Source organism: Cornus florida, unplaced genomic scaffold (genome assembly GCF_030987335.1).
Source record: "Cornus florida cultivar Cherokee Brave unplaced genomic scaffold, ASM3098733v1 CherokeeBrave_3.0.0_Hap2_Chr08, whole genome shotgun sequence".
In the NCBI taxonomy this organism is placed as follows: Eukaryota; Viridiplantae; Streptophyta; class Magnoliopsida; order Cornales; family Cornaceae; genus Cornus; species Cornus florida.
The window spans coordinates 3,553,744-3,581,461 of record NW_026775578.1 but is presented as its reverse complement, the minus strand read 5'-3'; the positions used below and the strand labels follow the sequence as shown (position 1 = coordinate 3,581,461).

The 27,718-nt window shown below is 35.5% G+C and overlaps 3 protein-coding genes across 3 annotated transcripts; all 3 read left to right on the top strand.

Moving 5' to 3' along the window:
- Positions 1 to 506: 506 nt before the first annotated feature.
- Positions 507 to 1,571, top strand: LOC132268572 (chemocyanin-like). The gene is made up of 2 exons (XM_059769403.1): positions 507 to 693; positions 1,102 to 1,571. The coding sequence occupies exons 1-2, from the start codon at positions 507 to 509 to the stop codon at positions 1,569 to 1,571; spliced, it is 657 nt and encodes a 218-aa protein (XP_059625386.1).
- Positions 1,572 to 4,791: 3,220 nt separating this feature from the next.
- LOC132268950 (uncharacterized WD repeat-containing protein C17D11.16-like) lies at positions 4,792 to 23,583 on the top strand. The gene is made up of 17 exons (XM_059769886.1): positions 4,792 to 5,226; positions 6,398 to 6,532; positions 7,026 to 7,225; positions 7,512 to 7,591; positions 7,704 to 7,799; positions 7,905 to 8,025; positions 10,864 to 10,922; positions 11,022 to 11,087; positions 11,674 to 11,744; positions 11,847 to 11,943; positions 15,373 to 15,447; positions 15,577 to 15,675; positions 22,403 to 22,546; positions 22,634 to 22,663; positions 22,762 to 22,824; positions 22,972 to 23,049; positions 23,154 to 23,583. The coding sequence occupies exons 2-17, from the start codon at positions 6,414 to 6,416 to the stop codon at positions 23,235 to 23,237; spliced, it is 1,482 nt and encodes a 493-aa protein (XP_059625869.1). The 5' UTR covers positions 4,792 to 5,226; positions 6,398 to 6,413; the 3' UTR covers positions 23,238 to 23,583.
- Positions 23,584 to 25,300: 1,717 nt separating this feature from the next.
- Positions 25,301 to 27,382, top strand: LOC132268949 (probable inactive patatin-like protein 9). Its single transcript, XM_059769885.1, has 2 exons — positions 25,301 to 26,824; positions 27,038 to 27,382. Exons 1-2 carry the CDS (start codon positions 25,895 to 25,897, stop codon positions 27,266 to 27,268), a joined length of 1,161 nt encoding a protein of 386 aa, XP_059625868.1. The 5' UTR covers positions 25,301 to 25,894; the 3' UTR covers positions 27,269 to 27,382.
- Positions 27,383 to 27,718: the final 336 nt, after the last annotated feature.

The window sequence follows — 27,718 nt, the reverse complement described above, 5'->3', positions numbered from 1 at the left end:
AATGGTCATTTGTTATTAATTAAGTTTTAAAATTTGTGATTATTCAATCTTTCATGACTGTATTATAATTTTGTTTAAATTTGATTACCAAAATTTAATTTTTTTCTAAATATGGATTACATGCAAATGAAGGAAGAAGACAACCCATAAAAAAAACACACAACAAAGGATCTCAGAAAGTTGACTGATTGACTTAGTATTGCAAATGGACGATTCAGATCATCAATCAAGAAACTCTATCATGTTTATGAGTTGTATAAATAAATTAAATTTTGGTAAGAGAATCACATTTAAAATAAGAAATAAATAATCATTAATTAAATAATTAAAGACAACTACTAAAATGGAATGTTTCAACCAAATCTTTTCCTTTCCAAGGCCAGTACTGTATCCACGGTTACGGTTATATATACGCCCTCATTGCAGGCATTACTTTCAACCACTCCCTTGGATCTTTTCTGCCCTAACAATAAAATCTTTTTCTGTCTCGTTCTGTGGGTTCAGCAATGGGTTTGGGTTTGGGTTTGGGTTTGGCTAAGAAAGCCATGGTTTTCTTAGTGTTAATGGCTGTTTCTGGTGTGTCAATGGGTGTTGTGTACAAGGTTGGTGACTCTGAAGGTTGGACCAGCCTTGGTCATGTCGATTACAAGTCTTGGGCTCTTTCTAAGATCTTCAAGATTGGAGACGTCATCGGTGAGTTATTTTTATTGTTTAACATTTTGCCTTCTCTGTTTTTTTTGGTAATTTAATTTACTTGTTTTGCTAGTTTTAATCCATTCAACATAAATGAGCAATAGACCCCATTTGAAGAGGGCTATGAAATTTTCATGTTTATTTACGATTGGTTTTAGCATCTTCATCATTTTCATGTTGTTGTATAACTTTTAACTCTTCACTTTTGTAGTATAATATAATTATATATACAATTAAAGAAAATTGAATATTAAAAGTCCATTTAATGTAATAACGATAATCTGTCAAAGAATTATGTTCTCGATCTCCTAATGTGTTGGTTTTTATTTATTTATTTTTTAAATGTGCCTCTTCTTGACTATATATATAATAATGTATATGACCGACCATTTGTTTCACAATGTGCAGTTTTCGAGTACAACAATCAATACCACAATGTGATACGAGTGACGCACAAAAATTTCAATGCTTGCAATGCAACCGCTCCCTACGCCAACTTCACATCAGGCAATGACTCGTTCACCATTAAAAAGGGAGGCCATTTCTACTTCATTTGTGGCGTCCCAGGGCACTGCCAGGCTGGACAAAAGGTTGATATCAGGGTCGGTACAGCTCCCGACTTGACCCTCCCTCCAAGTTCAAGTTCTAGTCCTGCTCCTGCTGCTCCTGCTCTAGGTCCAAGTGCAAGTTCTACTCCAGCTCCCATTGATGATGAAACAACGGTATCGCCATCACAATCAACATCCCCATCACCATCACCGGCATCATCATCACCATCACCATCACCATCTTCATCTCCAAACAGTGCCTCCACCCTCCTGACGCATTGGTTCTCCGCGGTGGTTTTGGCCTTCTTAACTTCTGGTTTAGTTTTTTAAGGATATCTTCCTCTTTTAATTTGTTTTTCAGTCAGTGTGGACTCGTTGTTTCTGTTGTTTCTGTAGCTGTAGACTTTGACGAGGTGTTATTGAATTTGGTTCAGCTTCATTCGTCTTTTTCACATTATCATTCTGATAATTTATTTTAAACTTAAAATCTGTCATGGATTTTGGTTTTTAACTTTTTTTTTTTTTTTTTTTGGTGATGTAGCCCCCACTTTATTTTGTTTCAGTTCAATTTAGATCTTCTCTTTGAACAAGAAGTGACTTCAACTTTGATCAGTAAGATTTTTCTAGCTCTTTTGTTTTTCAAATAAGATTAGTGATAATCGTACACAAAAGTAACAACTATGTGAATTTAAAAAATAAAAATAAAAATAAAAAACCTGTTAGCTAGTTTCCTTCTATACAAATAAGTTTCGGAATTGTTATTGATTTATTTTTTCAACTTAGCTCAATATCTTTCTTCTTTAACAAAAAAATTTTCTTCTAACAAAAAAATTTCATGCTGTAACCACCAAAGATGTATGATTTGTGCATATGAGAGTTCAAAATGAGTATTGGGTGAATATCTAATAATTCAAAATTATTAAAATGAATACCACCGATTCTTCCTTACTTTTCTTTAGAACAATAATAATAATTACATTGATTGTTCAATTTCCTTTATTCTTTGTATAGAATGAAACTAGCTAACAGTTTTTTTTTTTTTTTTAAATCTTTTAAAATACTAACAATTTATCAAAAATATATATAAATAAAAGCTTGGCATTAATTCTGAAATGAAAGAAAGTAAACATTTAGTACGTTAGACACACATCACTCATATATACACTGCAACAGAAAAAAAACTAAGTTTATAACATCACTCATATATACACTGCAACAGAAAAAAAACTAAGTTTATAATTTAATTTATAGGACAATAGAAACTGATTTAGAAAAAGTTTAACTGGCCCAAAAATAGGTGGAAGAAAGGAAGAAAGACATGTAACTATTATACAGGTTTTAAAGTACTATCCTCTTTAGATTACAATATTATAAATATTATTGGATATAATGTAAAAACAATTAAAAATTAAAAATTTTCTCTTTCCTTCTCTCCTAACTAACATAATAAATTATCTCTTTTATCCAATTGAAGTCCAATTTTTTTTCTTTCCTAAGCATAAAAGTCCATTCTAAATCAATCTTGTGAATGATAAGTGAGGTTGTAAATTGTAGGAGTGGAGAAGATAAAAATAAAAAAATATGTGAGGAATAAGAAAAATATAAAAAATAAAAGTATATAAAAATATAAAAAGTTTCACCAAGTCTCACCACAAATGAATAATATTTATGATGGTTGGTGTAATGATAATGAGGATAGAAATATTTTGGGCCTACTATTAAAATTCACTATTGATTGAAGTTTAATAATAAAAGAAAATAAATTTTTTAGGTAACTTATAATGTATAAGGAAACAAATTTTGTGAGCCCTTAAAAAAAAAAAAAAATGATAAAGAATAGAAATCTTTCAGGCTATCCCTCTATTCTTTGAGATTTAATATTTAACATAATTATTTTAAGAAATTTATAATATATAGAGAAATAAAAAAATTATGGAACCTTTTTATGCATCTCCAACTATAATTTTTTGTGTAAATCTGATGTGTAACGATGGATCTATATAAAAAAATTTGAATTATTTAATTTTAGCTCCAATGGTTGTTTTATACAATATATATCTCCTAATAATAACCAACCATGTGTCATGACTCTACATAATTTTTACAAACCTACTTAATATATGGTTGATTATTTAATCGAATGAGAAAGAGAGATGAAAAAATAAATATATTGATTTGGCAGTGTAAAAGGGTTGTGTATTTTATATAATCCTTTTACACATTAGTAATATGGCAATATATCTTAACAAACTGTTATAGATGGAAAAAATTTACACATCATATGTGGCCGTGTATATTTTACACAAAAAAGTATTTTAACATACCGCTAAGAGCATCTCCAGCAATCTGTAAAAATATCATTTTGTGTAAAACATATAATTCTGTAAAAATATCATTTTGTGTAAAATATATAATGCCATGTATGATGTGTAATTTTTTTTATTTTTTATTTTTATCTCTCGCAGTCTGTTAAGATACACTCTCACGTCATCAATGTATAAAATTGTTGTATATTTTACACAACTACATTAGCATATTTCCTTTCTCTTCCCTCTTTCTCAATCCATTAAATAATCAACCATATATTAAGTAGGTTTGTAAAAGTGATATGGGTCATGACATGATACATGATTAGTTGTATTTGTGGGATATATTTTTACACAAAATGTATAAAACAACCGCTTGTGTGTAAATCTATCATGACACATCAGATTTACACAAAAAAAATGGTTAGAGATGCTCTTAAAACACTCTTTTTGTGTAAAACATACACCGCCACATATGATATGTAATTTTTTATTTTTTATTTTTTTATCTCCTTATGTACACTGCCACATCACCAATGTGTAAAATTATTGTGTATTTTATAAAGGCACATTAGCATATTTTTTGAAATTATTTTTTATATACCATTTTTAAAAATAAGAATTAAACTTTTGTAATAAAAATTTTATTAAAAATTTAGTGGTTATCCAAAATCTATTAGTTTGCCATTTAAACATATTTGAAAAAAATTATTAGTTATTCTAATTGTTGTCAATTTTTATATTTAAATTGTATAGTAATTAGTGAATTTTTTGAAGTAAGAAAATGATTCAATTTTTAAAAATATAAAATAAATAATAATATTTTAATGACTTATTTAGTTTTTTGTTTACCAAATTGTGAATTCTACAAAAGATTTTTTTATTTAAATTAAATGAACTAAATTATAATTTAATAAATATGTAATATTCATAAATTGACTTGAACTAAATTATAATATTTATGTTTTTGTCTGAGGGTAATTTTGTAATTTGTAAAATATTGATTTATGTTTTTTTAAATAAAGTGTTATATCATAAAAGTAATTTAGTCATTTAACAAGTCATTAACAATTATGTCAACTTTATAATAATATTAGGTTTTTACAAACACGTTAGAGTTTTATGATAAAAAATTAATGGTAGTGGAACTTTTATGATTTTAGCCCTTATTATAAAAGTCACTCCATTTGCCAACCTATGAATCCAGCATAAATAAGCTTGCTCCAATCACACCAACACGAAATGGGCTTGAGCAAGAACTGCATGTTGGACACCCCGTTCATGGATCAATTTTAATCCATGGTTTCCGCTCATGGAAGCCCAATAGCTCTACTCTCCACATCGAGAACAATCATCAGCCCACCCCCATGACCACCACTCCCACCGCCACCACTACCGTTACTCTCTCTCTTTGATAAATCTTCTTTCTCCTACATTCCGGTATCTGTACTTCCCAAAACTGGCAACAATATACTACGCTACTTCCTCTTCTACACACATGCCAAGATATATTTACTTTTTCTCCAGCAATTGTAGTTCTTGACTTTCTTTGTTTAAATTTTTTATTAAATCCAGTTGCTGACTCCACTCTGCTTAGCATTGACATCACCAGGCGGCGGGAGATTAACGATTAGGGTTTGATTTTCTAGTGTTTGATATTCGTTAATCCAACGGGTCAGGTGGGTTATCTATCTATCTCGAAACACATGCTGTTCCTATTCTTCAAAACCCTAGGTTTATCTGAATTGTTTCCTTGTGGCTATCGATTTGTGTTTTTTTTTTTCCACTTTTGATGGTATTCAATTCTATCGTTTGATTATATCTCTTAATGGTTTTGAATTTCGATTGAAGAAGCACTCTGTTTTGCTCGCCTTCATTCAGGGTCCTGTTGGTGTTTGTTTTGCCTTATGTTATGTGAGTGTGTTAAAATGGTTAACAATAATAGTGTCCGAGTTAATTTACCCAATAATCAAAATATGCCCATGTTCTAAATAGGATCGGAAATAAGCAGTGAGGTGGTGGTGGTGGTGTCGCCATGAGGCCAACACCAGCTGCTGTAATTTTCATGGACCGAAAGTCTCTTAGTTTTCTTCAGTCATTATGTAGTCTCATTTGTGTTGGACTCACAATCACGAGAGAGGGGAGAGTTCAAAATAAGGTCGGCCATTACTGCCAAGTTACGTGGAAAAGCAATAAGAGTTGTAAAGCTCGAGACACGAAGAAAGAATCGAAATCTTTGGATACCAAAATATATCGAAGGAGTTTAGTACACAATCTTAACTGTTTGTCAGTCTCTCTCTCGATCATGTGTACTTGTATCATGTGTACTTGTGTGTTGTGTGTATGGATATAAGTATGTATACGTGCTTGTTCAAATATGCAGAAAATAGAAAAAAGACACCTATTATTTTTAAGAAAAAAGGGAAGAAAATTATGCTAAGAAACATATGTTTCGATGAATGTAGCTATTCAGATTCACCAAAAGCCCGCCATATGGTCCACAACTAAATATTCGCCTTGCAAGGAGAGTATAGTGGGTTCAATAGAGAGTATAATGAGTTATCTGAATCCAAGAGGAGTTTAGTCATGCCATGCTAGTACAGGCAACTAGCTTACTGTTCCTTCCTAAAGGGTCATTTCAGGACATAATAGTAGGACTTATATATTCAGTTACTTTTGCATTGTAAATCTGCCTTAAAAGTTAGTGAAATTTGGTTTTATCACGGGATTGAGGTTTTTTGTTTAAATCGAAATGCAAGTATTGTTTTTTCTTATTTTTTGAAGTTTATGTATATTTATGGGAGTTTTCAACTAACCCATCGTAATGCTTCATTTCTTGTCTGTTGATAGAACGTTTGTCTAAAGAATGATAGCAGCTATTTCTTGGGTGCCCAAAGGGGTCTCAAAGTCTGTTCCAGCTGTGGCTGAGCCTCCTTCAAAAGAGGAGATTGAAGAGATATTGAAGAGCGGTGATTTTGAAGAACTGTAAGACTTTTATATAGCTTTTTCTTCTGGTTAATTGGTTGATTATCTTCGTCATGGTGAATTGAGCCTGGCATATAACACATCTTGTGAAGATGTTATGTAAATTAAATCTAACGATTTTACATGTGATTTGTTGTTGCTCTCGCATGTAGCAATTATAGTACCAGCATCTTGTTTTTCTCTTAGCATTTTAACATTTTTGTGAAGGGGAAACAAAGGTAGTAAAAGAGAAATGACCATACGGAAGAGCTCAACAAGGAGTCAAAAGGATTTTTGGATTGACAACTATATACTTGAACATAAAACTGTCACAACTGGATGCTTTACAAAATGGCTCTTACTGCTATTGGAATATGTTTTTTTTGGATTCATATGAAGGACAAAGAATAAAAGGCTAATTGACATCAAAATAACTATTTTTTATGTAATCTTTTAATTCGATTGAGTTTCTTCTCATTTTTGTACTTTTTTTGTTTATTTTTGTTTTTGGCAGTAGGGATAATGAGAGTGAGGATGATGACGAGTCTATGAATGTTGATGCTGCCAAGCAGGTTGATGAAGTTGCCCATGCTTTAGCAGCAGCAGATGCACTTGGAAAGGCTTCCAAGAATACAACTAATGAGACGAACTTCGAGAACATAACTGATGGTTTGCGAGAACTAGACATGGAACATTATGATGAAGAGGATGATGGTATTGCTATCTTCCTGTGCTCACTTTTTCTTTCCTTAATTTTCTCACCTTAGCTCCCTATTTGATACTTAAATTGAAGAATCATATTACTATGATTATGTTTACCTAAAGACCTGGTTTAACCTTAAAGAATTCCATAAATATTTTAGTATTAGTCTCTCGTGCGTATATATATATATATATATATTTGAAGGTTTATATTCAGAACCTGTTATTGTTATTTTCATGTGGAAAATGCCATATTGGATTTTTAAGCAAGAATGCATCTCTTCCTGGTTGACCTCAGGCATCGAGCTGTTCAACGCGGGGCTTGGGGATACTTACTACCCTAGTAATGACATGGACCCATATTTGAAGGATAAGGATGTAAGTTTGGCTGCCTTTGTATTTGATGGTTTTGTCTCATCACTTTTGTGCTAGTGTTGTGTTAATTTTACTCTGTTCTTTTTCTTATTATATTATTTTTTGGTTTATTCAGGATGATGACTCGGAAGAACTCGAGGACATGACCATAAAAGCTGAGGATGCTGTCATAGTTTGTGCACGGAATGAGGATGATGTCAGTCATCTCGAGGTATGTAATAGAGAAAATATGCTCCTCCCCCACCTCTCCAAAAAAAAAAAAAATACTCTCATTTTAGCCAGCCAACTCACTGGTAAGCTCAATGTTTACAAGCAGGTTTGGATTTATGAGGACGCTGATGGTGATTCAAATATGTATGTTCACCATGATATCATCATTCCAGCATTTCCCTTATGCACAGCATGGCTTGATTGCCCACTTAAAGGCGGAGAAAAAGGTGTGGCTTCATTTAGTTTTTTGGTTGAAAACTATTTATGTGCAAGCACATGTACTTAGTTTCACCTTTCCTTAAGTGCATGGCGAATGTGGGACTAATGAGAGATGCATATCCAGTTTCTTTTACTTAACAAAAATAAAGCATATCCACTTTTTTCAAGACTAGGCGCAACCTTTGTCTTTTTTTGTTTGTTTTATGCTTTTTATTGCCTTCTCTGCCGACAGTTCAGATGATTTTTAAATTTGATGTGGTTCTATCCAAGGTTTTTAAAATCGCGACTCTAGGTCGTAGAATCGCACAATTCTACGATCCTAGACCCCCAAAACAATTAAACCGCATGAAAATCGCTCCTTTTGGTAGAATCGTAGAATCGTAAGATTCTACCGTTATATATGATTTTATTTTGTGCCTTGTTTGGCCCTTTTTATGGGCTGATATATTGTTTTGATGGGTTGAACTCTTTTATTAAGAAAGCCCAACGGTCTTGGCCCCCAAAACATTAAATATAAAGATGAGAAAATGTGTGTTCTTTGTTTTTTTTTTTTTTTTTGGGTATTTCATTAATTGGTTTCTTAGGGTTTTGATATGCAGCATGCATGGGCATTTGATTAATTGATTTATGTTCTTGGTTTCTTGTTTAGTTGTTCCTAATTTAATTTATGCATGGATATTTCTTCTTCAGTTGTTCCTTAATTTGTTAATCTGTTCTATATTTGTTTTTGGATATAAATTTGTTAATTTTGTTCAGTGTATAATGTTTATGTTCATAATTAAATAATTCATATAGTTAGTAGCACTAGCATCTAATAAGTAATAATTCATATCTAATTGAATTGATGTTGAAAGTTTAAACTTGATTAGTTGAATTATTTGGATATATTAGTAGCACTATATTCTCTTATATATTATAGTTGAAGTGTTACATTTTTACATTTACTGTGTTTTGGACTTATTCTTGCTATATTTTAGAGATACGAGTTAGTTTGAAATGTTTTTCTGCTAGTTTGGTAGAATCTTATGTTTCTCGATACGATTCTACGATTCCGATTCTACGGAGGCCCCAACAATCCTACGTAGAATCCCGATTTTAACAACCTTGATTCTATCATCTACGATAAAAAAACATATTCTTAGTTTTAGAGATACAAAAGCTATTATATAATGTATTGCAGAATGGTGATTACAATTGGAACATAAAATCTGTATTTAGGATTCTGAAAGGCTAAGATACGGCAGAGATATATTGATTTTGGAGATTCAACTGGATCAAATGTTAATTTCTATGACTTCATTACTATTCGGTCCATGGAAGGGGAGGTCCTCGCTTAAGGAGGCACCTCGCTCAGGAATTTGGGCTCCAGCACTAGAAGCTCAAGTGCACATGTGAAAATAGTTGGCAATTGGAAGTAATTCTCACAGTGTTGGTGATATCCTGTTAGGCTGTTCCAGTTCATCGACAAATGCTCCTATTTTCTTCCTTTTTTAGAGGTGGGGCTTTTCGCTAAGAAATGAAGAACTAACATGGCAAGCTATCGTATCTTAGTTTATTATTAGTTTTCCTTTTCTTAGCTCTCTCTCTCTCTCTCTCTCTCTCGGGTTAAAAATTAAATTTACACCCTTTCTAACTGCTTAAGGTTTTAGAGTAGATGGTGGTTAACATTGTATCAGAGCCAAAAAGTCTCGCGTTCAAATCTCACCGTCACCCTGATCATTGTTATTAAAAGCGCACATAGGCGCTAGAGGTCCGTTGGAGCCTAGGCGCAAGGCGAGGTGCACGCCTGAGTGAAGCGAGACGCACAATTGAAAAATTAAATTACTATTAAAGTATATTCATCTAAGAAGCACGGACACTCCAAAATGGGCGAAGAATCCGTGTCCAACACGTGTCGGACACGGACACGCGTCGGACACGCCCCGACACGTGTCGGACACGCCAAAAAACGTGTCTGGAATTTTTTTATTTTTTTTAATTTTCGGACATGGCTTGGACACGGCTCCGACAGCTCGGACACGGCTCGGACAGCTCGGACACGGCTCAGACACGGCTCGGACACACTTTTCTGGATTTTTTTTTTTTTTTTTTTTAAATTTTTAATGCTGATATGTTAATTTTTTTTTTTTTTTTATAAAATTTTTAATGCTGATATGTTCTATTTTTTGTTTTGTACTACCCTAAAGATGCTGATTTATATATATACTAACCTAAAGATGCCACAATTCGCCGTGTCCGTGTCCTAAAGATGCTGATATATATATATACTAACATATCAGTGATATATATATATATTCCAACCTAAACATATCAGTGTTTTTTTTTTTAAATTATTAATGCTGATATATATATATATACTATTCGCCGTGTCCGTGTCCTAATTTTGTGGATTTGCCGTGTCGCCGTGTCCGTGTCGTGTCGTATCCGTGTCCCGTATCCGTGTCCGTGTCCCGTATCCGTGTCCGTGCTTCTTAGATATTCATATTCCATATTAAAGGTGCAAATGTTGTCAATGGCGCACCTGGGCACACAATAGACTCAATTGTTGCACCTGTATGAGCCTAGAGCCTACATTTAACAACATTTACCCTTATATTAAAATTAAAAGCACATGTTGGAGCAAAAGGACACACGTGAGGGAGCGTGTTAGAGGATATAAAAAATTAAAGTTACACCCTCTAACACCTTAAGCTTGTAGAGTAGATGGTAGTTAACACAATGGATTGTCACTAGTAGTATTTGATATTCATTCAAAACTCAAAAGTCTTTATTATTTTCACCTGTATCTGTTACCTTTTCCATTTATTTATTGTTGTCCTTGTTAAACGCCTTTTGTATGTTGGCAGGGAACTTCATAGCTGTAGGCTCAATGGATCCAGGCATCGAAATTTGGGACCTTGACATTGTATGTGGTTTTTGGATCTTGATTTGGTAGACTGTAGGTTTATGAAGCTATTGATGGAGAAGTTATTGCAAAGTCTCTTATTGTTTTTACCATTGTCAGATGGATGAAGTCCAGCCATCTCTGGTATTAGGTGGCATTGCTGAGAAGAAGAAAAAAGGGAAGAAGGTCAGCTAGTGAATCTGTTGTAACTCAAATCTCGAGTTTTATTTGGATTCCACATATTGCAACACTCTTAATAAGGTTTTTTGTTTGTCTCAATCAAAAAAGTGTTTCTTGTAAAAAATAGTCAGTGAATTTGATGTGGAAATTTTGAATGTTTTCTGGCAGTTTTAAATATGATCTGTCTATTTTGCCTACTGCATTTGATTATATTGTATTAAGTGCTACTCCAACAAGTATTTAACGTCCTCAATGTTCTTTCTTGATCATTTACTGAGCTCTGTTTGGCCATCCAAGAACAATTATATTATATTGTCCCGTGTAATGAATCACAGAGATTTTCAACTGATAACTCTGAGTGAAACCCATTAATGGTGGATTTAATGTGTATTTCATGTTTATTCATTATTTATTATTATTTTGTAATAAATAACTCAGCCTGATTTTTATCTAATAAAGTGATTTTTTTCAAGGAACATTTGGTTGGCTCTTTGTGAACTCACATTAATTTTAGGATTTTATGTTGTTTTGAACATTACAAAAGCTTATCTTTTAACCTCTCTTAACAACTCCCATGTTTGCTTTGTGTTAGAAATCTATCAAATACAAAAAAGATAGTCATACCGATTCAGTGCTTGGTCTTGCTTGGAACAAGGAGTACAGGTTCGGATTCTTTTTTTTTTTTGGTTTGATTTACGTTTATTTTAATGCAACATTTATCCTAAATTTTTGTTCTGTTATTTTGCTATAAAAAAATGTATACAGGAACATACTTGCCAGTGCTAGTGCTGACAAACTAGTCAAGATTTGGGATGTGTCAACTGGAATTTGTAATATCACCATGGAGCATCACTCGGACAAGGCAAGAAATCAGCCTTGCTTTACTTAATCTTCTTGTTATAGCTGCGTCTAGGAAATTATTATCTTTTTTGTATTCCCTTTCCTTAGTACTTTCAGTGAGTGATCTAGATACCATTGTGAATACACAATTGGGATAGAGTTTGTATCAGGTTTGGTTTATTTATTATGTTCAAGCCATATCAATCTTATCACTTCTGTAATTGGGTTAAGGGTTGCAAACTTAAATTGATTGTCTATTTTTGGTTGATATGGTTTATCTTTCATTATATATTAAATAAAAAATATTAATTTATGTTGAAAAATAATGTAAAGATTCTTGAATATATTTATAATTATCAAAGGATTGTTTGTAAGCACTAGACTGAATCCAGTTCGAAAGTTCAGACCTCAGTCCGACTCATTTCTAGAATAGTATAACAAGAAATTGTTTTTTGGGGCATATTTTGAACTTGGACAGAATTTGCCAGTTTGTCTTTTGCAAATTTGAGGGTTTTTAACTATACATCTTTAGGTGCTGGTTTCACTAAAACAATATGATGTCTAAGGATGTCTGTGCATATGTTGTTCTAATATGAGGGCCGATGTTTTATTATCTTATTGCTAGAGGTTATTGTCCCACATCGGATCCGGATGGGGAAGGTCTTTGTCTTATAAGGGCGGGTAGGCAGCTCCGCCTAACTGTTTAAGCTTTTGGGTTGTATGGCAAGCGCCCGTTCGTTACAAGTGACGACAGTCCTTGATATGTTTGTCATGCCAAGCACCCACCTGGGTGGTGTCCGGGTGGTCCTCCCACCACTAAGGGGGACAAGTAGGCTTTGTGAGTTCGGGTGGGGGGGCAATGTTAGAGGTTCTTGCCCGACATCTGATCCGGATGGGGAGGGTAATTCCATCATTGAAACATAATGAAGGCAAATAGCTATATAATTTTCTTAAGGGATCAATTCTCAATTGTATCTTCATTAACCTCCTATGAAACATGGACATAGACATTATAACTTTTATATATAATATATATAAATTAAAAGTAGATATGTTATGGACATGACACGATATGGTTACGGTGATACGAGAAATTTTTGAGATGTACACATATAATACACATGTAGATATGTATAAAGATGAATATATATGCATCTATAGATAAATTCGAATAATAATAATTTACGTTATATATATTGTTATTTAACATTTCTTTTTAAAATATTATGAAAGACAAGATGAGAGCATAAGTTATATTTCATGAATAAATTTTGAGCTAAATGAGTCATGGTATATATCTTAGTAGTTTTTTTATTTTTTTTATTTTTTTATTTTTATGTTTTTTTAAAAGAAATTTTAAACATTTTCTAACTATAATACTATGATATTATTCTATGAAAAGTTACATTTTAATATTTGAGTTTGTTAAATACGTGTTATGAAGTATCTGAGAAGTATCAAAGAGTATCGGATGGTTATTAGAAATATTAAAAAAGATATTTTAAAATTATGGATACGTATTTGCAGGTATCAAAGGGGTGTCGGTATCCAACACGGATACGATACAGGCACACCACTCTTTTAGAAGTATCAGTGCTTCATACCTCACAAATTGCCCTAATGGTGGTGGTGGACCCATGATTTAGCACTTTAAAGGAAGGGGGGGGGGGGGGGGGGGGGGGGGGGGAGAATGGTTTGGGGTTTATATAATAATTCTTCAAAATTTTCCTTTTTTTCTCTTTTTTATTTTTTCTTTTCCTGAAATAACTTCATCACAAAATAGTAAAAATAATTCCTTTTATCCTAAATGACATAGTTAATGGAATGAAAAAATCACGGCCTGGCCTTGATCAGGCAAAACCAATTGGAACAAACATCGTAGGTTTGTAGCTGGCCAAATAAAGAAAACTTGTGTTTCCGTTTGAGAATTTGAAAATGGTGATGCCCAAGGAAAGAGAACTAACCTATAAAGGAAATCATAATCACAATGAGACTGAAACATTTGGAAGTTTTTCTTTTCTATATATAAATATTTTTTTTGTTGAAAAATGTTTAAAACTTCTACTAGTGCCTCCAAACATATTCAATGGTGGCTCGATTAAGTTATTTATGGATTATGTCATTACTGCGCGACTTTCTTTTCTTTTCTTTCTTTTGAAAAACATGGCTAGGTAATAGAACACACTACCTCATTAATGTTGTGTCACAAATTGTGATGGTTTAGACTTCCAGTGCTGCTGCCTTACTACAATGGAGTGATCACCTGTGCCTTGTTAAATCATGATGAAGTTATACTGACGCTATAACTATTTCATCATTTGCTTTATCTATGGCTATAACTTCAATTAAACTACATGCTACCATTTTTTCCTTGGCATCATGGCCTCCCTTAATTTTGGATTAATTTCTACTGTCATTACTCTCAAACCACAAGCTGCAATTGGATGTTATAGGTATTTGCTGAACATGATCAGACCATGTTTTTTCCCACTTTATCTTCAGTGTATGCTACTTCCAACATCCTCTTATCTATTCATTTCTACTTTTATCTTTTTTTGTCTTATCACACAAATATCTCAACATCCAAATTTTTGGTCATGGCCATTTTATGAACACATTATTGTTTTGCCACCACAATTATGATTCATCATGAAATAGGTTTCTTAAAAAATAAAATTACAAGCATAACCATGATTTAAGTCTCGTTGCTATTTGCATCAATGCAGTCTTAAACTGATATTTTGACAGTGAAAAGCTTATTAGAATCTTATAATGACAAATTATATGGCAAGTCTTGTGGATTTTTCACATTTGTGATTATACAAAGGTCTTAACTATAAGTTGGCTTCCTTCTTTCTTATGAAATATTTTTGTGGATATTAATAAAGTTTTAGAAAGAAAATGTCAAGAGGGTATTTTCTCCTTGATCTTCTCTTGGATCTTCGGCTTTGCCGCTTTGCCATTGCCTGATTTTTGTGCTGTAGTTTGCTGAAGTATTAAGCAGCTGCAGCACAAACATGAAAGCAGGAGTTTCCACCTTATCCAGCAACTAGTTTCCCTTGTCGTGTCAAATGCAGTTGGAACTAACTGTATTTTTGGGGAGGCTGGTGGGTTTCCTCTACATAAATGTACTCTTGATACTTCTCGCAGCCACTCTCTCTCTCTCTCTCTCTGTTTGAACTTTTTTTTTTTTTTTCCAATTCTGTTTTGAAGAAACCATGCCTTTTTTGGGTTAGTTTAAAAGGTGCTTAATAAGGTAACTTCACAACATGGCATTGATAATTAAGCTAGTTTTGGCTGAAAGACATGAACTCACACATTTATGGCTGTTCCATACTACCAGTTAATGACTTTTGAGGATTCTAATGTTTGTTTGTTTCATTTTTGTTTTGCTGTAGCAAAATTCCACAAGCTATAAATTGTATGTCATGTTCCTATGGATTCTTCTCAGGTTCAAGCAGTTGCATGGAATCATCATGCGCCACAAGTTCTTCTTAGTGGATCTTTCGATCATTCAGTAGTCATGGTAATAGAGATCTTCGTTTGTTTTAATCATTCATTATGAATCATACAACTATTATTTTACATCGTTCATTTTCTGTTTCCTACCTTGCCATGAAGATATCCTAAATAAATATGTATTTTTTAATTTCAGAAGGATGGAAGGATACCTTCGCACGCTGGATTTAAGTGGTCTGTTGCAGCTGATGTTGAATGCTTGGCATGGGATCCACACACTGAGTATTCATTTGTGGTGTGTGTTTCGACCTTGATATCTATTATTGCAGAATCTACAGTCATATTCAAGGTTGTAATTTAAAAATCAGCAACGCAGTGCTGGAGCCCTCTTGAAACGGGGACACTAGCCCCGCCCCCCCCCCCCCCCCCCCCCCCTTTAGAAATAAAATATGTTACTAAAATGCACCAATAAAATATGTTAAAAGAATATTCAAAATTCCAAAAAAATTGACAAGTGGGATTCACCTTTCCTTACTTCCAAGTTTAGTAAAGATGCTCTTCAATTCAAGAAGAAGTTGCTCAACTTAAAGCATACGAGCACTGATTCATCTTCCCTCAAATGCACCTCATCAAACAACGAGGGGCTGCAATCCATGCTTCCTTACTTGTTCTAGAAGCTCTCTAACCTCTCCAACTGAGAAGACCCCTTGTACTAATTCTGTGAAATCCCAAGACATCTCAAATAAACCTACAATAAATAACAAATCTCCCTCGTGATCTACTGAGTCACTAATTCTGTGACATCCCAAGACATCTGAAATAAACCTACAATAAATAACAAATCTCCCTCATGATCAACTGAGTCTCCTGCCTTTTGCACATACAGCACTAGCGTAAAATAATTTTACCTTTTAAATTTTTTATCGTGATCTTTCTATGTACAGACGACAACATAAAAACTCCACCCTAGAAGGGGCCCAAGAGAGCCATATACGTTTCCTAGGTTAACAACAATCCATAGCTCCTTCCATAGCCTTGTAAAAAGATTGGTTTAAACCTCCTTGATCTCACCTAATGTTCCTCCTCCTTGCTATCCACTTTGTTCAAAAATTCTATTAACTCAAACACTTCCTCTTAATTGCGTTCAAGGATTGGCTTTGAACTATTGCAATGATAATTCCGCATCAGTAGTTACAACTCCATTACAGTTTCAGTTTCTTCAGTCCAAGGACTAGCCCGAGTTTCGGTTGAGATAAGGGATCCGGACGAAGTTGGGAGATGAATCACCAAAGTCCGGTTGATAGTCTTCGACAATCTTTCTTTGAATAGCAGGTTTCGCCACCTAAGATTTGGAATCGAGAGTCGGTTGCACGGGGGAAGTGAGCAGATGCTTCTTACAAATTTAGACATAAATAAGATCTCCTATGACAATAAGACCAGATACCAAGTAAAGTAAGGGGCATGCCCATAAGATTGACGATTACTGGTAGGGGGCAGACCAGCTCTGCTGCTTGGGCATTACACGAGCAGCACTATTGATTGGGCAGAGCCCTTGGCTTCTCGGACTGGATCTCTTTTGGTCGAAGAACAACCATCTTTTTCATATTTTTTTCTTTCAACAGATAGATCCATTAGAGCACGTGCTGGAAGCTTGCATAACTGTTTGTTGGAAGCTACCAGTAGCTCAAGTCCGAACCAGTGGAAGTACACAACTTCCGCATTGAGATCAATTTCATTCAATGTGGCAGAAATCTTACCAGCTTATTCATTCTATTCAAATTTGATAGAGATTCAATTAGAAAGTTGACCCCTTTGATATTTCATTTCTTTGGGATCCGAAAGAATTTCTCGATATTTATGATTCAATCTTCTCTCTCCTATGAGAGTAAACCATATCCAACCCCTTTTTTGCTCCTAACCTAAGCATACGTTCATTGCAGCATTTTATCTGAAATAATCTTCACTTTGTCTGCCCTTCTGCTTGCCCATATGATCCCTAGTTGCAGTGCCAGGTCTCCCCTTTGACGGAGTGGAGGTGAGTCCACTATCCATCTGATATAGCAAGGAAAGATGCGTCAACCGAGACCTCAACAATGGAAATGGCAGAGTGGATTAGAGAGACGGCTGGAGAGCTTGGCACAAGAAATGACTTAGCTAGCGTAGCGTGTGAAATATATTAATATATAGGTGAAAATCGTTCAAACGGGAGAACAACTGAAACTTTGGGAGCGACTGAGACTTGGTTCTGCTCTGTGGTCTCGAGAGCAGTTCTATCAGCTCTTGCTTTATATTTGGTTGAAAAAGCTCTCTAGCTAGCTTTTTTCTTTTATGATTCTGACATATGCCTTGTTCAAAGGCCAGTGGAAAGGTCCACATAAAGAGTAGATGGTTACCTCACCAATGAAATGGAACAATAGCTGAATTGGGATGACAGCGGCCTTAACATCTTCTTGCCAAATCTCATCTTCTTCTTTTTTTTTTTCTTTTTTTTTTTTCTATCTATGGACGGGGATGTTGTTGGTGATGTTTCAGTCGGTGTTGATGCCATGACTGACTAACGCCCTGAGCCGGTCCTTTGACAAGGTTCAAAGAGTATCTTGGGGTTTCGCCGTCACATTGTTCGATTCACTTGACAGACCGTTCCTACCCTTCGTAAGTGGGCACATAGTTAGGAATTTCGTTAATAGGAGTACCGGCAACTCCAGAAAGAACCTCTATTCCTGGCCAATTATCAGGATACCAGTGTCAATCTTCAAATGAATTTCTTTGACCCTGGAAAAGAGCTCTTGACTGGCTGATGACTTCAGGTCTGGGCTAATTGCAAGATCCCCTGCTCCCCATATTGATAAGCCTGCTTTCTCCCTCTCTGTGGGGTATTTGTCTGGATTGTATCTACAGATCCTCTGTTATTAGAATATTTAGAATCACTATGGAACTCATAGCTCAGTTCCAGCTAATGTCCGTGACAGGAAAGAGCAAGGTGGAGATATTTCATGTGTTCCTCTAGTGCTATCCTTTCCTTGCTTCTGAGCCAGGATCCAGCTCAGTTAGAGCTCGCAAATCCATCGTTCAGGCAATCACTTGTCCTCTTTCCAATTCCTCAATACAATGCTTGAAGTCTTCAAGACGAGAAATCGAGCCTTTATTGATGAAGGGAACTGGAACAACGGATGGAACAACTGAGACATCTAGCCTTGCTGGCAGCTTGCCCTGCCTTTCCAGGATCCATTTCAAGTTTTGAGTTCCTCCCCTAAGAGAATTTCCATTTGAACCAGCTGATGGCATGTATAGAAAAAAGAAGGTTAACGTTAGCGTCATGGAAGGGTGCCCCCTTCGCCTCAGACTCGGGGCTTTACAGCCTGCGGGTACCTTTTTATTCAAATCTGGAGGTTGTGATGATAGAGTCAGATTTCAGATCAGCATCGAGAAAGAGTGGGTTCTGTCATTCCTTTGACGTAGTAGAGTGGATAGGTGTGACCAGATGCTTCGATCTAGGCATAAAGGATCTGTGAGCAGCTTGTATTATTTACAAGAAAGCCTGCCTTTTGGCAAGGTAAAAGACTCCGCGCTGAAGAAAGAAAAGTGTTAGCTTAATATATGAGACATGGTTGGTTGTTTCGATGATAGTAGTTCTCTTAAATCAATCGATTATTCCTGCCCCATTGAGTCAACAGAGTTGTAACTTGATTCCAAAAGCTCAAGTTCAGATCTATTAGTAGAAAATTATGTAATAAATGGGGGCTTCTTTAGTATCTATAGAAAGAGCAGCACTGTCCAACCTTGATTGGCTTAGAGATAATCATATTAAATAGGATTGCTGATCCATCTCTTTCATTGCGGAGAATCCTCCCCTCTTTTGACCCTTCTGGATGTCGAGTCCTTTATTAGGGGTGCAGGAAGCAATAGAGCCCTGGAGTAGTCCAGTGGGAGGCCACATTCTATTTATTTTTTTTTGATAAGTAGGAGGCCACATTCCTCAGTTGACTCAAATAGAAGGAACCCCTGTCGGTGCTGGAGAAGAAGGCGAATTTCCCTCTACACCAGACATCCCAAACAAGCAACTAGGGTTGTCTACAATCAGAAAGACAGAACTCTTGTTTATTAAAGAAATATGAGAGCTCCTAGTAGAAGCAGAACAGGATGTTCTGCTCAAGTCATACTCGCTTTCCTCCAGTTCAAACCAGTTCAAGATCCGGTTGAATGTGGTAGATATAGAGGCATTGTTCACTTGCCTTGTGACCTCGCCCCTTCTCATCAATGGACTCTTGACGTATTACGAAGGAGTGCGTCTATAGAAATAAACTAATAACAGAAGAAGCGTTGAGGACAGTATTAGTAGTTCGTCTCAACCCTAACCGGTGTCATACTATCAAGAGGGAGTATAAATTAGCCGCATGACCAAATGGGACAAGAAGGTTGATTGTCCAAGATCCATTTGGTAACCCGAGTGATGAGACTTCGACTGGAGTAGTTTTCACTTGCTGGACTTTGCCCTTAGTCCCATTCGCTCCCTAAGATAATCACCATTTGAACCTGAATTTAGTAGCCGTATTTATGGCATTCTAAGCCTGTTGAACGAAATAGCATATATTACCGTGTAGATCTACTGAGGGTGAAGAACCCAACACTGATCAACTGTGTGACCAGTTTTGATACAGTGACTGCAAACAGGTTGAACCTGCCTTTCTTACCTCTTCCACGCTGGGCAGTGTGGTTTGTAAAACGCCCTTTGTTTAATTGCGAAACAGTCTTCGTAACAGGTGCCGACATTTCCATTGGCTTATTAGAGTTATCCTTGAAGGCAATTAAGAGGAAGTGTTTGAGTTGATAGAATTTTTGAACAAAGTGGATAGCTAGGAGGAGGAATATTAAGTGAGCTCAAGGAGGTTTAAACCAAGTCTTTTTACAAGGCTATGGAAGGAGCTATGGATTGTTGTTTAACCTTGGAAATGTATATGGTTCTCTTGGGCCCATTCTAGGGTGGAGTTTTTATGTGGTCATCTGTACATAGAAAGATTCGATAAAAAATTTAAAAGGTAAAATTATTTTACGCTAGTGCTATATGTGCAAGAGGCAGAAGACTCAGTTGATCATGAGGGAGCCCCCTCTTGAAATAGGGCATAACGACAAGGTGCAGAAAAGGTGTGGATATGGATTCATCTGAGGTTTAGGCTTTGGCACATGGAATGCCTTCTTGCTCGCTCTCTTGCCACGCCTTTCAAGCCGCTTCAGCTTGAGTAGTGATGCCTTTGAAAGCCTCGAGATGACTTGCAGAAAAAATGCTTTGATCATCCTTGGAATTTCTAAATCTAATCTTCGAGTAGATGACTTTACCCCTCCACGCTATCTACTTTCTTGTGGCTACGTATTCCTTTTTCTGAGCATCTGCGCATTCCAGTTGTACAAAGCTCGCATCTATTATATTATGAAATCAACTTAATGATGTCTGGAAGAGGAACTTAATTAAGGGCGCCAAGTTTCTTTAATGGCCCATTCTCTGGGCGTAGAATCCTCCTTTTTTTAGAATATTCAAATTCGTCGTAACGACACTTATCCTCCCCATATATTTTAATCATCTCCAATGGGCTCTCAAACTCAAAATATAGCAGGTTGATGAAAATAAGGCACTCCAATGGCCTCTCAAAAGACCTCTCGTATTTTGAGATTCTCAAATGTATTATCAAATATGGCAACTCTCAAATAGCCTCTCAAACTCGAATAGGCACTCCAATGGGCTCTCTCAAAAGACCTCTCATATTTTGAGATTGTCAAAAGTTGTTAAATGAAAATAAGGCACTCCAATGGGTTCTCAAAATATGGAATGATGGTTGTGTCAAAAAATAGTATTTAGGATGAAATGCACCATTGGAGTAGAATTGCAAAAATATAGCATTTTGACACTGTAGCTCCTCTCAAAATATAGATTTGGCATAAAAATATAACATTTTGCATTGGAGATACAATTTGCACCACCTCTACCCTGGTAATGCTTGATCAATCCACCAAGTGAGACTTGAATCCTTCTCCTGAGCTACGCCAAAGAAAGTTTCTTTGCAAGGATGGTAAACGAGAAATTATTATATGGTCCCGGGACCATTGGTTCTGGCCGATCACCATTTGACACATAAGCAAAAAAATAAATAAAGCTCACACATTTGCTTATGTGTCAAAAGGTGATTGGCCTCGGACCATTCATTTGACACCTCAGCAAAAAGCTGAATAAAGCTTACACGTTTGCTTATGTGTCAAATGGTTATTGGCTTGGGACCTAGGAAGCACGGACATGCCAAAATGGGCAAAGAATCCGTGTCGGACACGGACACGCGTCGGACACGCCCCGACACGTGTCGAACACACCAAAAAATGTGTCTAGAATTTTTTTTTTTTTTTTTTTAATTTTCGGACAAGGCACGGATACTCCGCGGCTACGCGTGTCTTTGGTATTGTAAATGGTAAAAGTCCTAGGTCAGATGATGGATGGGAATAGATGATAGTACACTGACTTGTTTTTGTATCTTTTTTGGGGACTAGTCTTTAGGTTTTTGTGAATGTTAAGTGCTAACAATAAAGTCCTGAATGTTTAACAGTCATGAATGTTAATAGTCCTTTCTGTCTATGTTTTTGTATTTGGAGAAAAGTTGCAATGATGATTAAATGATACTAATTATTATTCTAATGTCTTGTTTTTTATTTGGTTTTATAACTCTGCAACATTGTTCTTTTATAGTTTATTAGTTATGAGTTATGATTTGTGTTTTTTTTTTCATTGTGAGGTTGATGAAAAATAGTAACACTCAGTAATTTTTTCGTGTCCTAATTTTTTTGGATTTGCCATGTCGCTGTGTCCGTGTCGTGTCATATCTGTGTCGTGTCATATCCGTGCTTCTTAGCCTGGGACCATGTAATTTTTTTCTCACGGTGAACATATGTTCCATGTATCTAATTTTTTTTTTTTTTTCATTTATTCTTTGCTTGGGTAATCCTTACACAACTGAATAATAATTATTTAATTGTGTTTTCAGGTCAGTCTTGAAAATGGTACGGTTAATGGTTTTGATATCCGAGCTGCTAAGTCTGATCCATTATCTGAGTTGAAGCCAAGTTTCACTCTGCATGCACATGACAAAGCAGTTTCTACGGTCTCTTATAACATATTGGCACCAAATGTACATCTCTCTCCTTTATCTCGCTTGCCTTGTTTATGATTAACTATATACTTGCTATAGTAACTTTGCCCCTATGATATTCTGTAGCTTCTTGCAACCGGATCCTCTGATAAAACGGTAATGTCCTTTCCATTTCCCTTTATTGGCCTCAGTATATGCCCTGCAGATTATGAATGTTTGTATGATCTCTATTACCTACTCTTCATTTGCTGCAGGTGAAACTCTGGGATTTGTCAAACAACCAGCCTTCATGTATTGCATCTAGGAATCCTAAAGCTGTATGTGATTCTTCCGGTTTTGTTTTGGCAAAATATTTTGGATTACTGGGAAATGATGATTTTTGAACTCAGATTGATAGAGTGGCATTATATTTATATGCGTGCTAATATGATGTGGATTTCAAATTGTGTTTCAAATGTCTTCAGGGAGCTGTATTTTCCATTTCTTTCGCAGAGGATAATCCTTTTTTGCTGGCTATAGGAGGTTCGAAAGGAAAATTGGATGTGAGTTGAAAATTCCCCAATGTTCGCCCTGTAGCAATTTTAATTCTCATGTGCGAGTTTCATGTAGCTGAGGGTGACAATTATTTTTGCAAAATTATATGCAGGTATGGGATACATTATCAGATGCTGGGGTTTCCCGAAGATATGGGAAGTATCGCAATCAGAACAGAACTTTACCAGTGTCTTAATGTAAATTAAAAAAAGAAAAGAAAATTATTCTGTTTTGGATTTTGACATGGAAAGAGTACGAATGTGCGTGAGCAATTGCCGTATTTATTTTTATTTTTTTTTCTTGCGTTGTGGAGGCTGGAGTAATATAGGTTTTTTGTTGCATACACCTGAGAACAATGAAAAGTGGAGGAAAATGGAATATATGGACGGAAAAGGAATGGTCTGGAAGACCTTGTATGAGTGCTGTAATTTTCTGGCCTTCACTAAGCTACGAAAAGTTTGCAAAATCCCCATGTACAAGCTCAATTGGCTTTTGGGAGTTTCCATTAAAAATTATTATGAGAACTACTGTTGTTATTTTTATTTACTGCTTGTCTAAAGTTGGACTAAGATTTCTAATTGAACTGTTAATCTGTCTTTTTCATTGAAGAGATGATATGAAAATTCTATCACCGATATCTGATGCAGGTGGTGGTCATTTTCAGATATAGCATATAAAGAAGCTTCATGATCTTCATGTTTAGTAGTAAACATTCTTATTATATTAAACTTGACATAATTGTTTTGACCCAACCACTTTTGGAAAAAGTTTGATGTGGTTTAATAAGGCTTTGAGAATACGACTCTATTAAGTATGAGAGAAATTTACATGCCCCTAAAAAAAAGCCCCTGGATAAAGTGGGTTACTGCTAATTGGAAAGCAGCATCATGACAGCCTTTGGTTGGAGTCTGTTTTAGAATCACAGTCAGTGGCTGTTGCAGCGCCATTTTCTAACCGTTGATTTAGATATACCACGGCCTCGTTTTGGAGGTTATATTCAGCAATAGCCGGCACCAACTCTCTTACTATATATTTATATTTACCTTGGTTTGACTCATTCTGATGCACAAAAAAAATCAGATTTTTTTACTTCATAGTTTGTATGTGACATTATGCAATACCCCAGCTGATTTGCCCGGTTGTTGCCACATCCCTTCCCTTTTTTTCCAGGCTCGGTTTTTATTTTTTTAGGTTATTTTATTGCCTGCATGTGTTTTTGAGCTTCCATGTAACTATTTTGCCTTTTTAAATAATATTAATAACAATAAAATAAATTCAAATTCAACTTTCCTACCTAAAACAACTACTTGTCAAACAAATTTGAATGTTTTTTTTTTTTTTTTTCCAAACAAATCACCTCCACCCTTTTCTTGATTTTTTTTTTTTTTCTTTCCTAAATTTAATATTCTTGAATTTCTTTAGCTTGATCCATTTTATACTCTACTCAAAGTCTCAAACAGAGTAGTCTAGCGGTATCAAGCCTCTATTTTTCAAAATAAGATACAGGGTTTCAAGCTTGCAGTGAAGATATTTATGTGTGTGAGTATTAATTAAGAAAAAGAAAAAGAAAAAGAAAAAAATAAAAAAACTACTATTTTTAAAAATTGTAAATCAAAATTTCTCTTTATCTGACACCTCAATATTAAATTTCTTTTACTACTCAAAAATAATTATGCTCTTAGTTATAGTTTAAAATTTATTTGGATTACGGAACGATTAAAAAAAAATCATTCTTGTGCGAGTCACATCCTTAATAGTTGGGCCGAAAGATGGTGAAGTTAATTGCTCAATCTAGATGAAATGGTCATAAAGAAGAGCTTCTGTAAGCCACGCTTCTGTATTGTTGTTCTTCCTTAAGAATGTTATGATATTTTGTTGGTGTCAAAAAAAAAAAAAAAAAAAAAAAAAAAAAAGAAAAAATTGAAATGGCCATAGGATAGTTACACATGGGTTAATCTCATCCATGAAGTCTCCAAAGTATTTCTTTTCTTTTTTATCTTTTTGTTCCATTATTATTATTATTATTGATAAGAAACTCATAGACACGTTCAGTTTATTCTTTTGGAGATTTAAACTTTCATCATTCACTTTAAGAAGTAAAAAAAATATCAGTGAGACACAAGAGTCTTGATATATTTCATTATTTGTAACACAAATAATTTTTTTATATTTTGACAAAGTATTTGTAACACAAATAATTTTTTTATATTTTGACAAAGTATTAAATTTTATTTTTCAATAAAAGAATAAAGGAAAAACATTACCATGAGTCCGCCAAGCTCCAAGCCGGCTAAAAAGCCAAGATTGGCGCTTCGCGGAATCCGTGATCGCACGAGGAGTTGCACGTGCATCTACAGTCTACACACGTAGATTCTGACTTCTGAGTAAGTAGTAAATGCGAAAAAAAATAAAAAAAGTACTTAAGATATACGTAGTAGTAAAAAATTATAAAAATAAAAATACAGTACTTTGTCTTACTATACTGCAAATGCGACTCACCGTAAAACAAAAAACATAATAATAATAATTGCATCCACGCATTACCTTTGCTTTATTTATCTATAAAAAAACACGAAACGAGTCTCCAAAGCCTCTCACAGTCATCGTTTTAACTCTCCAGAGTCCACATAGTACAGAGAAGCGCAGAAAGTGTGAATGGTTTGGAGAGAGAGAGAGCATCTATACGCCATTAATGCTTCTCTGACATTTCGTTTTTTCACGGATTTTATCTCATAATCTGCCTAGTTCAGTATAGGTTGAAATTCATTGAATCAACAACACGAACGAACACAGTGATAGTTTCCTTTTGTTCTCATACTCCTCGAGACTAGAAATATAGTGAGAGAAAAAGAGATGGAAGTTAGTAAGGTGACATTGGAGATTTTCTCAAAGCTTGAGCAGAAATGGCTCTACCACTGCGAAGGCAAGAAGACTAGAGTTCTCAGCATCGACGGAGGCGGAACCACCGGCATTGTCGCCGGAGCCGCCTTGATCCATCTCGAAGACCAGATCCGATCCAAAACTGGCGATACTAACTCAAGGATCGCCGATTTCTTCGATATAGTTGCTGGTACCGGAATCGGCGCTCTCCTCGCCGCAATGGTTACCGTCGACGACGGCAACGGACGTCCGCTCTTCACCGCCAGAGAAGCCGTTAGATTCTTAGCTGAAAAGCAGGCGGAACTCTTCAAGATGAAGAACACCGGTGTTTTCCGCCGCCGACGAAGTTTTTCGGCCAAGAGTATCTGCAACGTGTTGAAGGAGGCGTTGAGGAGAGAGGACGGTAAGGTGTTGACGCTGAAGGACACGTGTAAGCCTCTCCTTATCCCGTGCTTCGATCTCAACAGCTGTGCGCCGTTCGTGTTCTCCCGAGCCGATGCCTCCGAGTCTCAGAGCTACGACTTCGAACTCTGGAAGGTGTGTTGCGCCACGTTAGCAACTCCGTCCATGTTCAAGCCATTCAGCCTCACGTCAATTGACGGAAAAACCTCCTGTTTGGCCGTTGACGGTGGTCTGGTCATGAACAACCCCACAGCCGCTGCCGTCACTCACGTTTTGCATAACAAACGTGACTTCCCCTCTGTCAACGGTGTTGATGATCTATTGGTCCTTTCACTAGGTAATGGTCCGTTAACTAATCCTTCCCTCCGGAATCTCCGGCTGAACGGCGAGTGTTCCACCTCTTCAATCGTCGGTATTGTTCTCGACGGCGTCTCTGAAACCATAGATCAAATGTTGGGGAACGCCTTCTGTTGGAACCGTGCCGACTACGTTAGAATTCAGGTTAGTCAACATAGCTTAATTGTAAATTTAGTAAACATGTTTTTTCTTCTAAACTATCATATTTTAATTTACTTCAATTTTTTCGTCAGAATGTTTGCAAATAATCCTCAGCTTTATTCTCTTATTTATAATTTTTTTTTTAAAAAGGATGAAGATTGGTTTTTATTTAGATGTTACTCACATGCAGAATAACTAAGGAAGTTAAATATGTAGGTTGCGAGCGTTTACGCGGCGGAGGAAATGGGGCGGAGAATGGAGGAGGAGGTGTTGAAAGAGAAAGGGGTGGAGTCGTTGACATTTGGCGGGAAGCGGTTAGTGACGGAGACTAATGGACAGAGAATTGAGAGCTTCGTGCAGAGGCTCGCTGCTGCTTCGAGAAAGGGTAGTCTGCCACCAAGTCCGTGCAAGGAAAACGCCGTTAGTCCGCTTGCTAATGGCCGTTAATTTTTTTTTTTTTTTTTTTTTTGTCTTTCTCATAATCCTTGTTTTGTTAGTTAAATATCCAAATAATAGTGATTCTGTTTGGCATTTAATCTCACTCCTTCTCTTATCCCCTCAGTTTATTTGGAATTTCTTTCATAAATATCGTGTTAATTAGATCATGAGATAACAGGAACTAAAATTTAAGACAGTGACACTACTATTTGTATTTTCCTTTCTAACTTTTGGATAACTCGAAATTGAATGGTGGAGATAAGATCCAACTCATAATAAATGCATTAAATAAAAAAGATGGGCTGGAATAGAGATAAACATGCTGCCATGAATGAACGGTGTGAACTTTTATTCAAAATGAACCAACAATTTTAGAGTGCTACTGTAATGTTAAAAATTAGGGAAAATTACATATAAATGGAGCCAAAGTTTCATATTTATTTAGAAGCTGAATCAAAG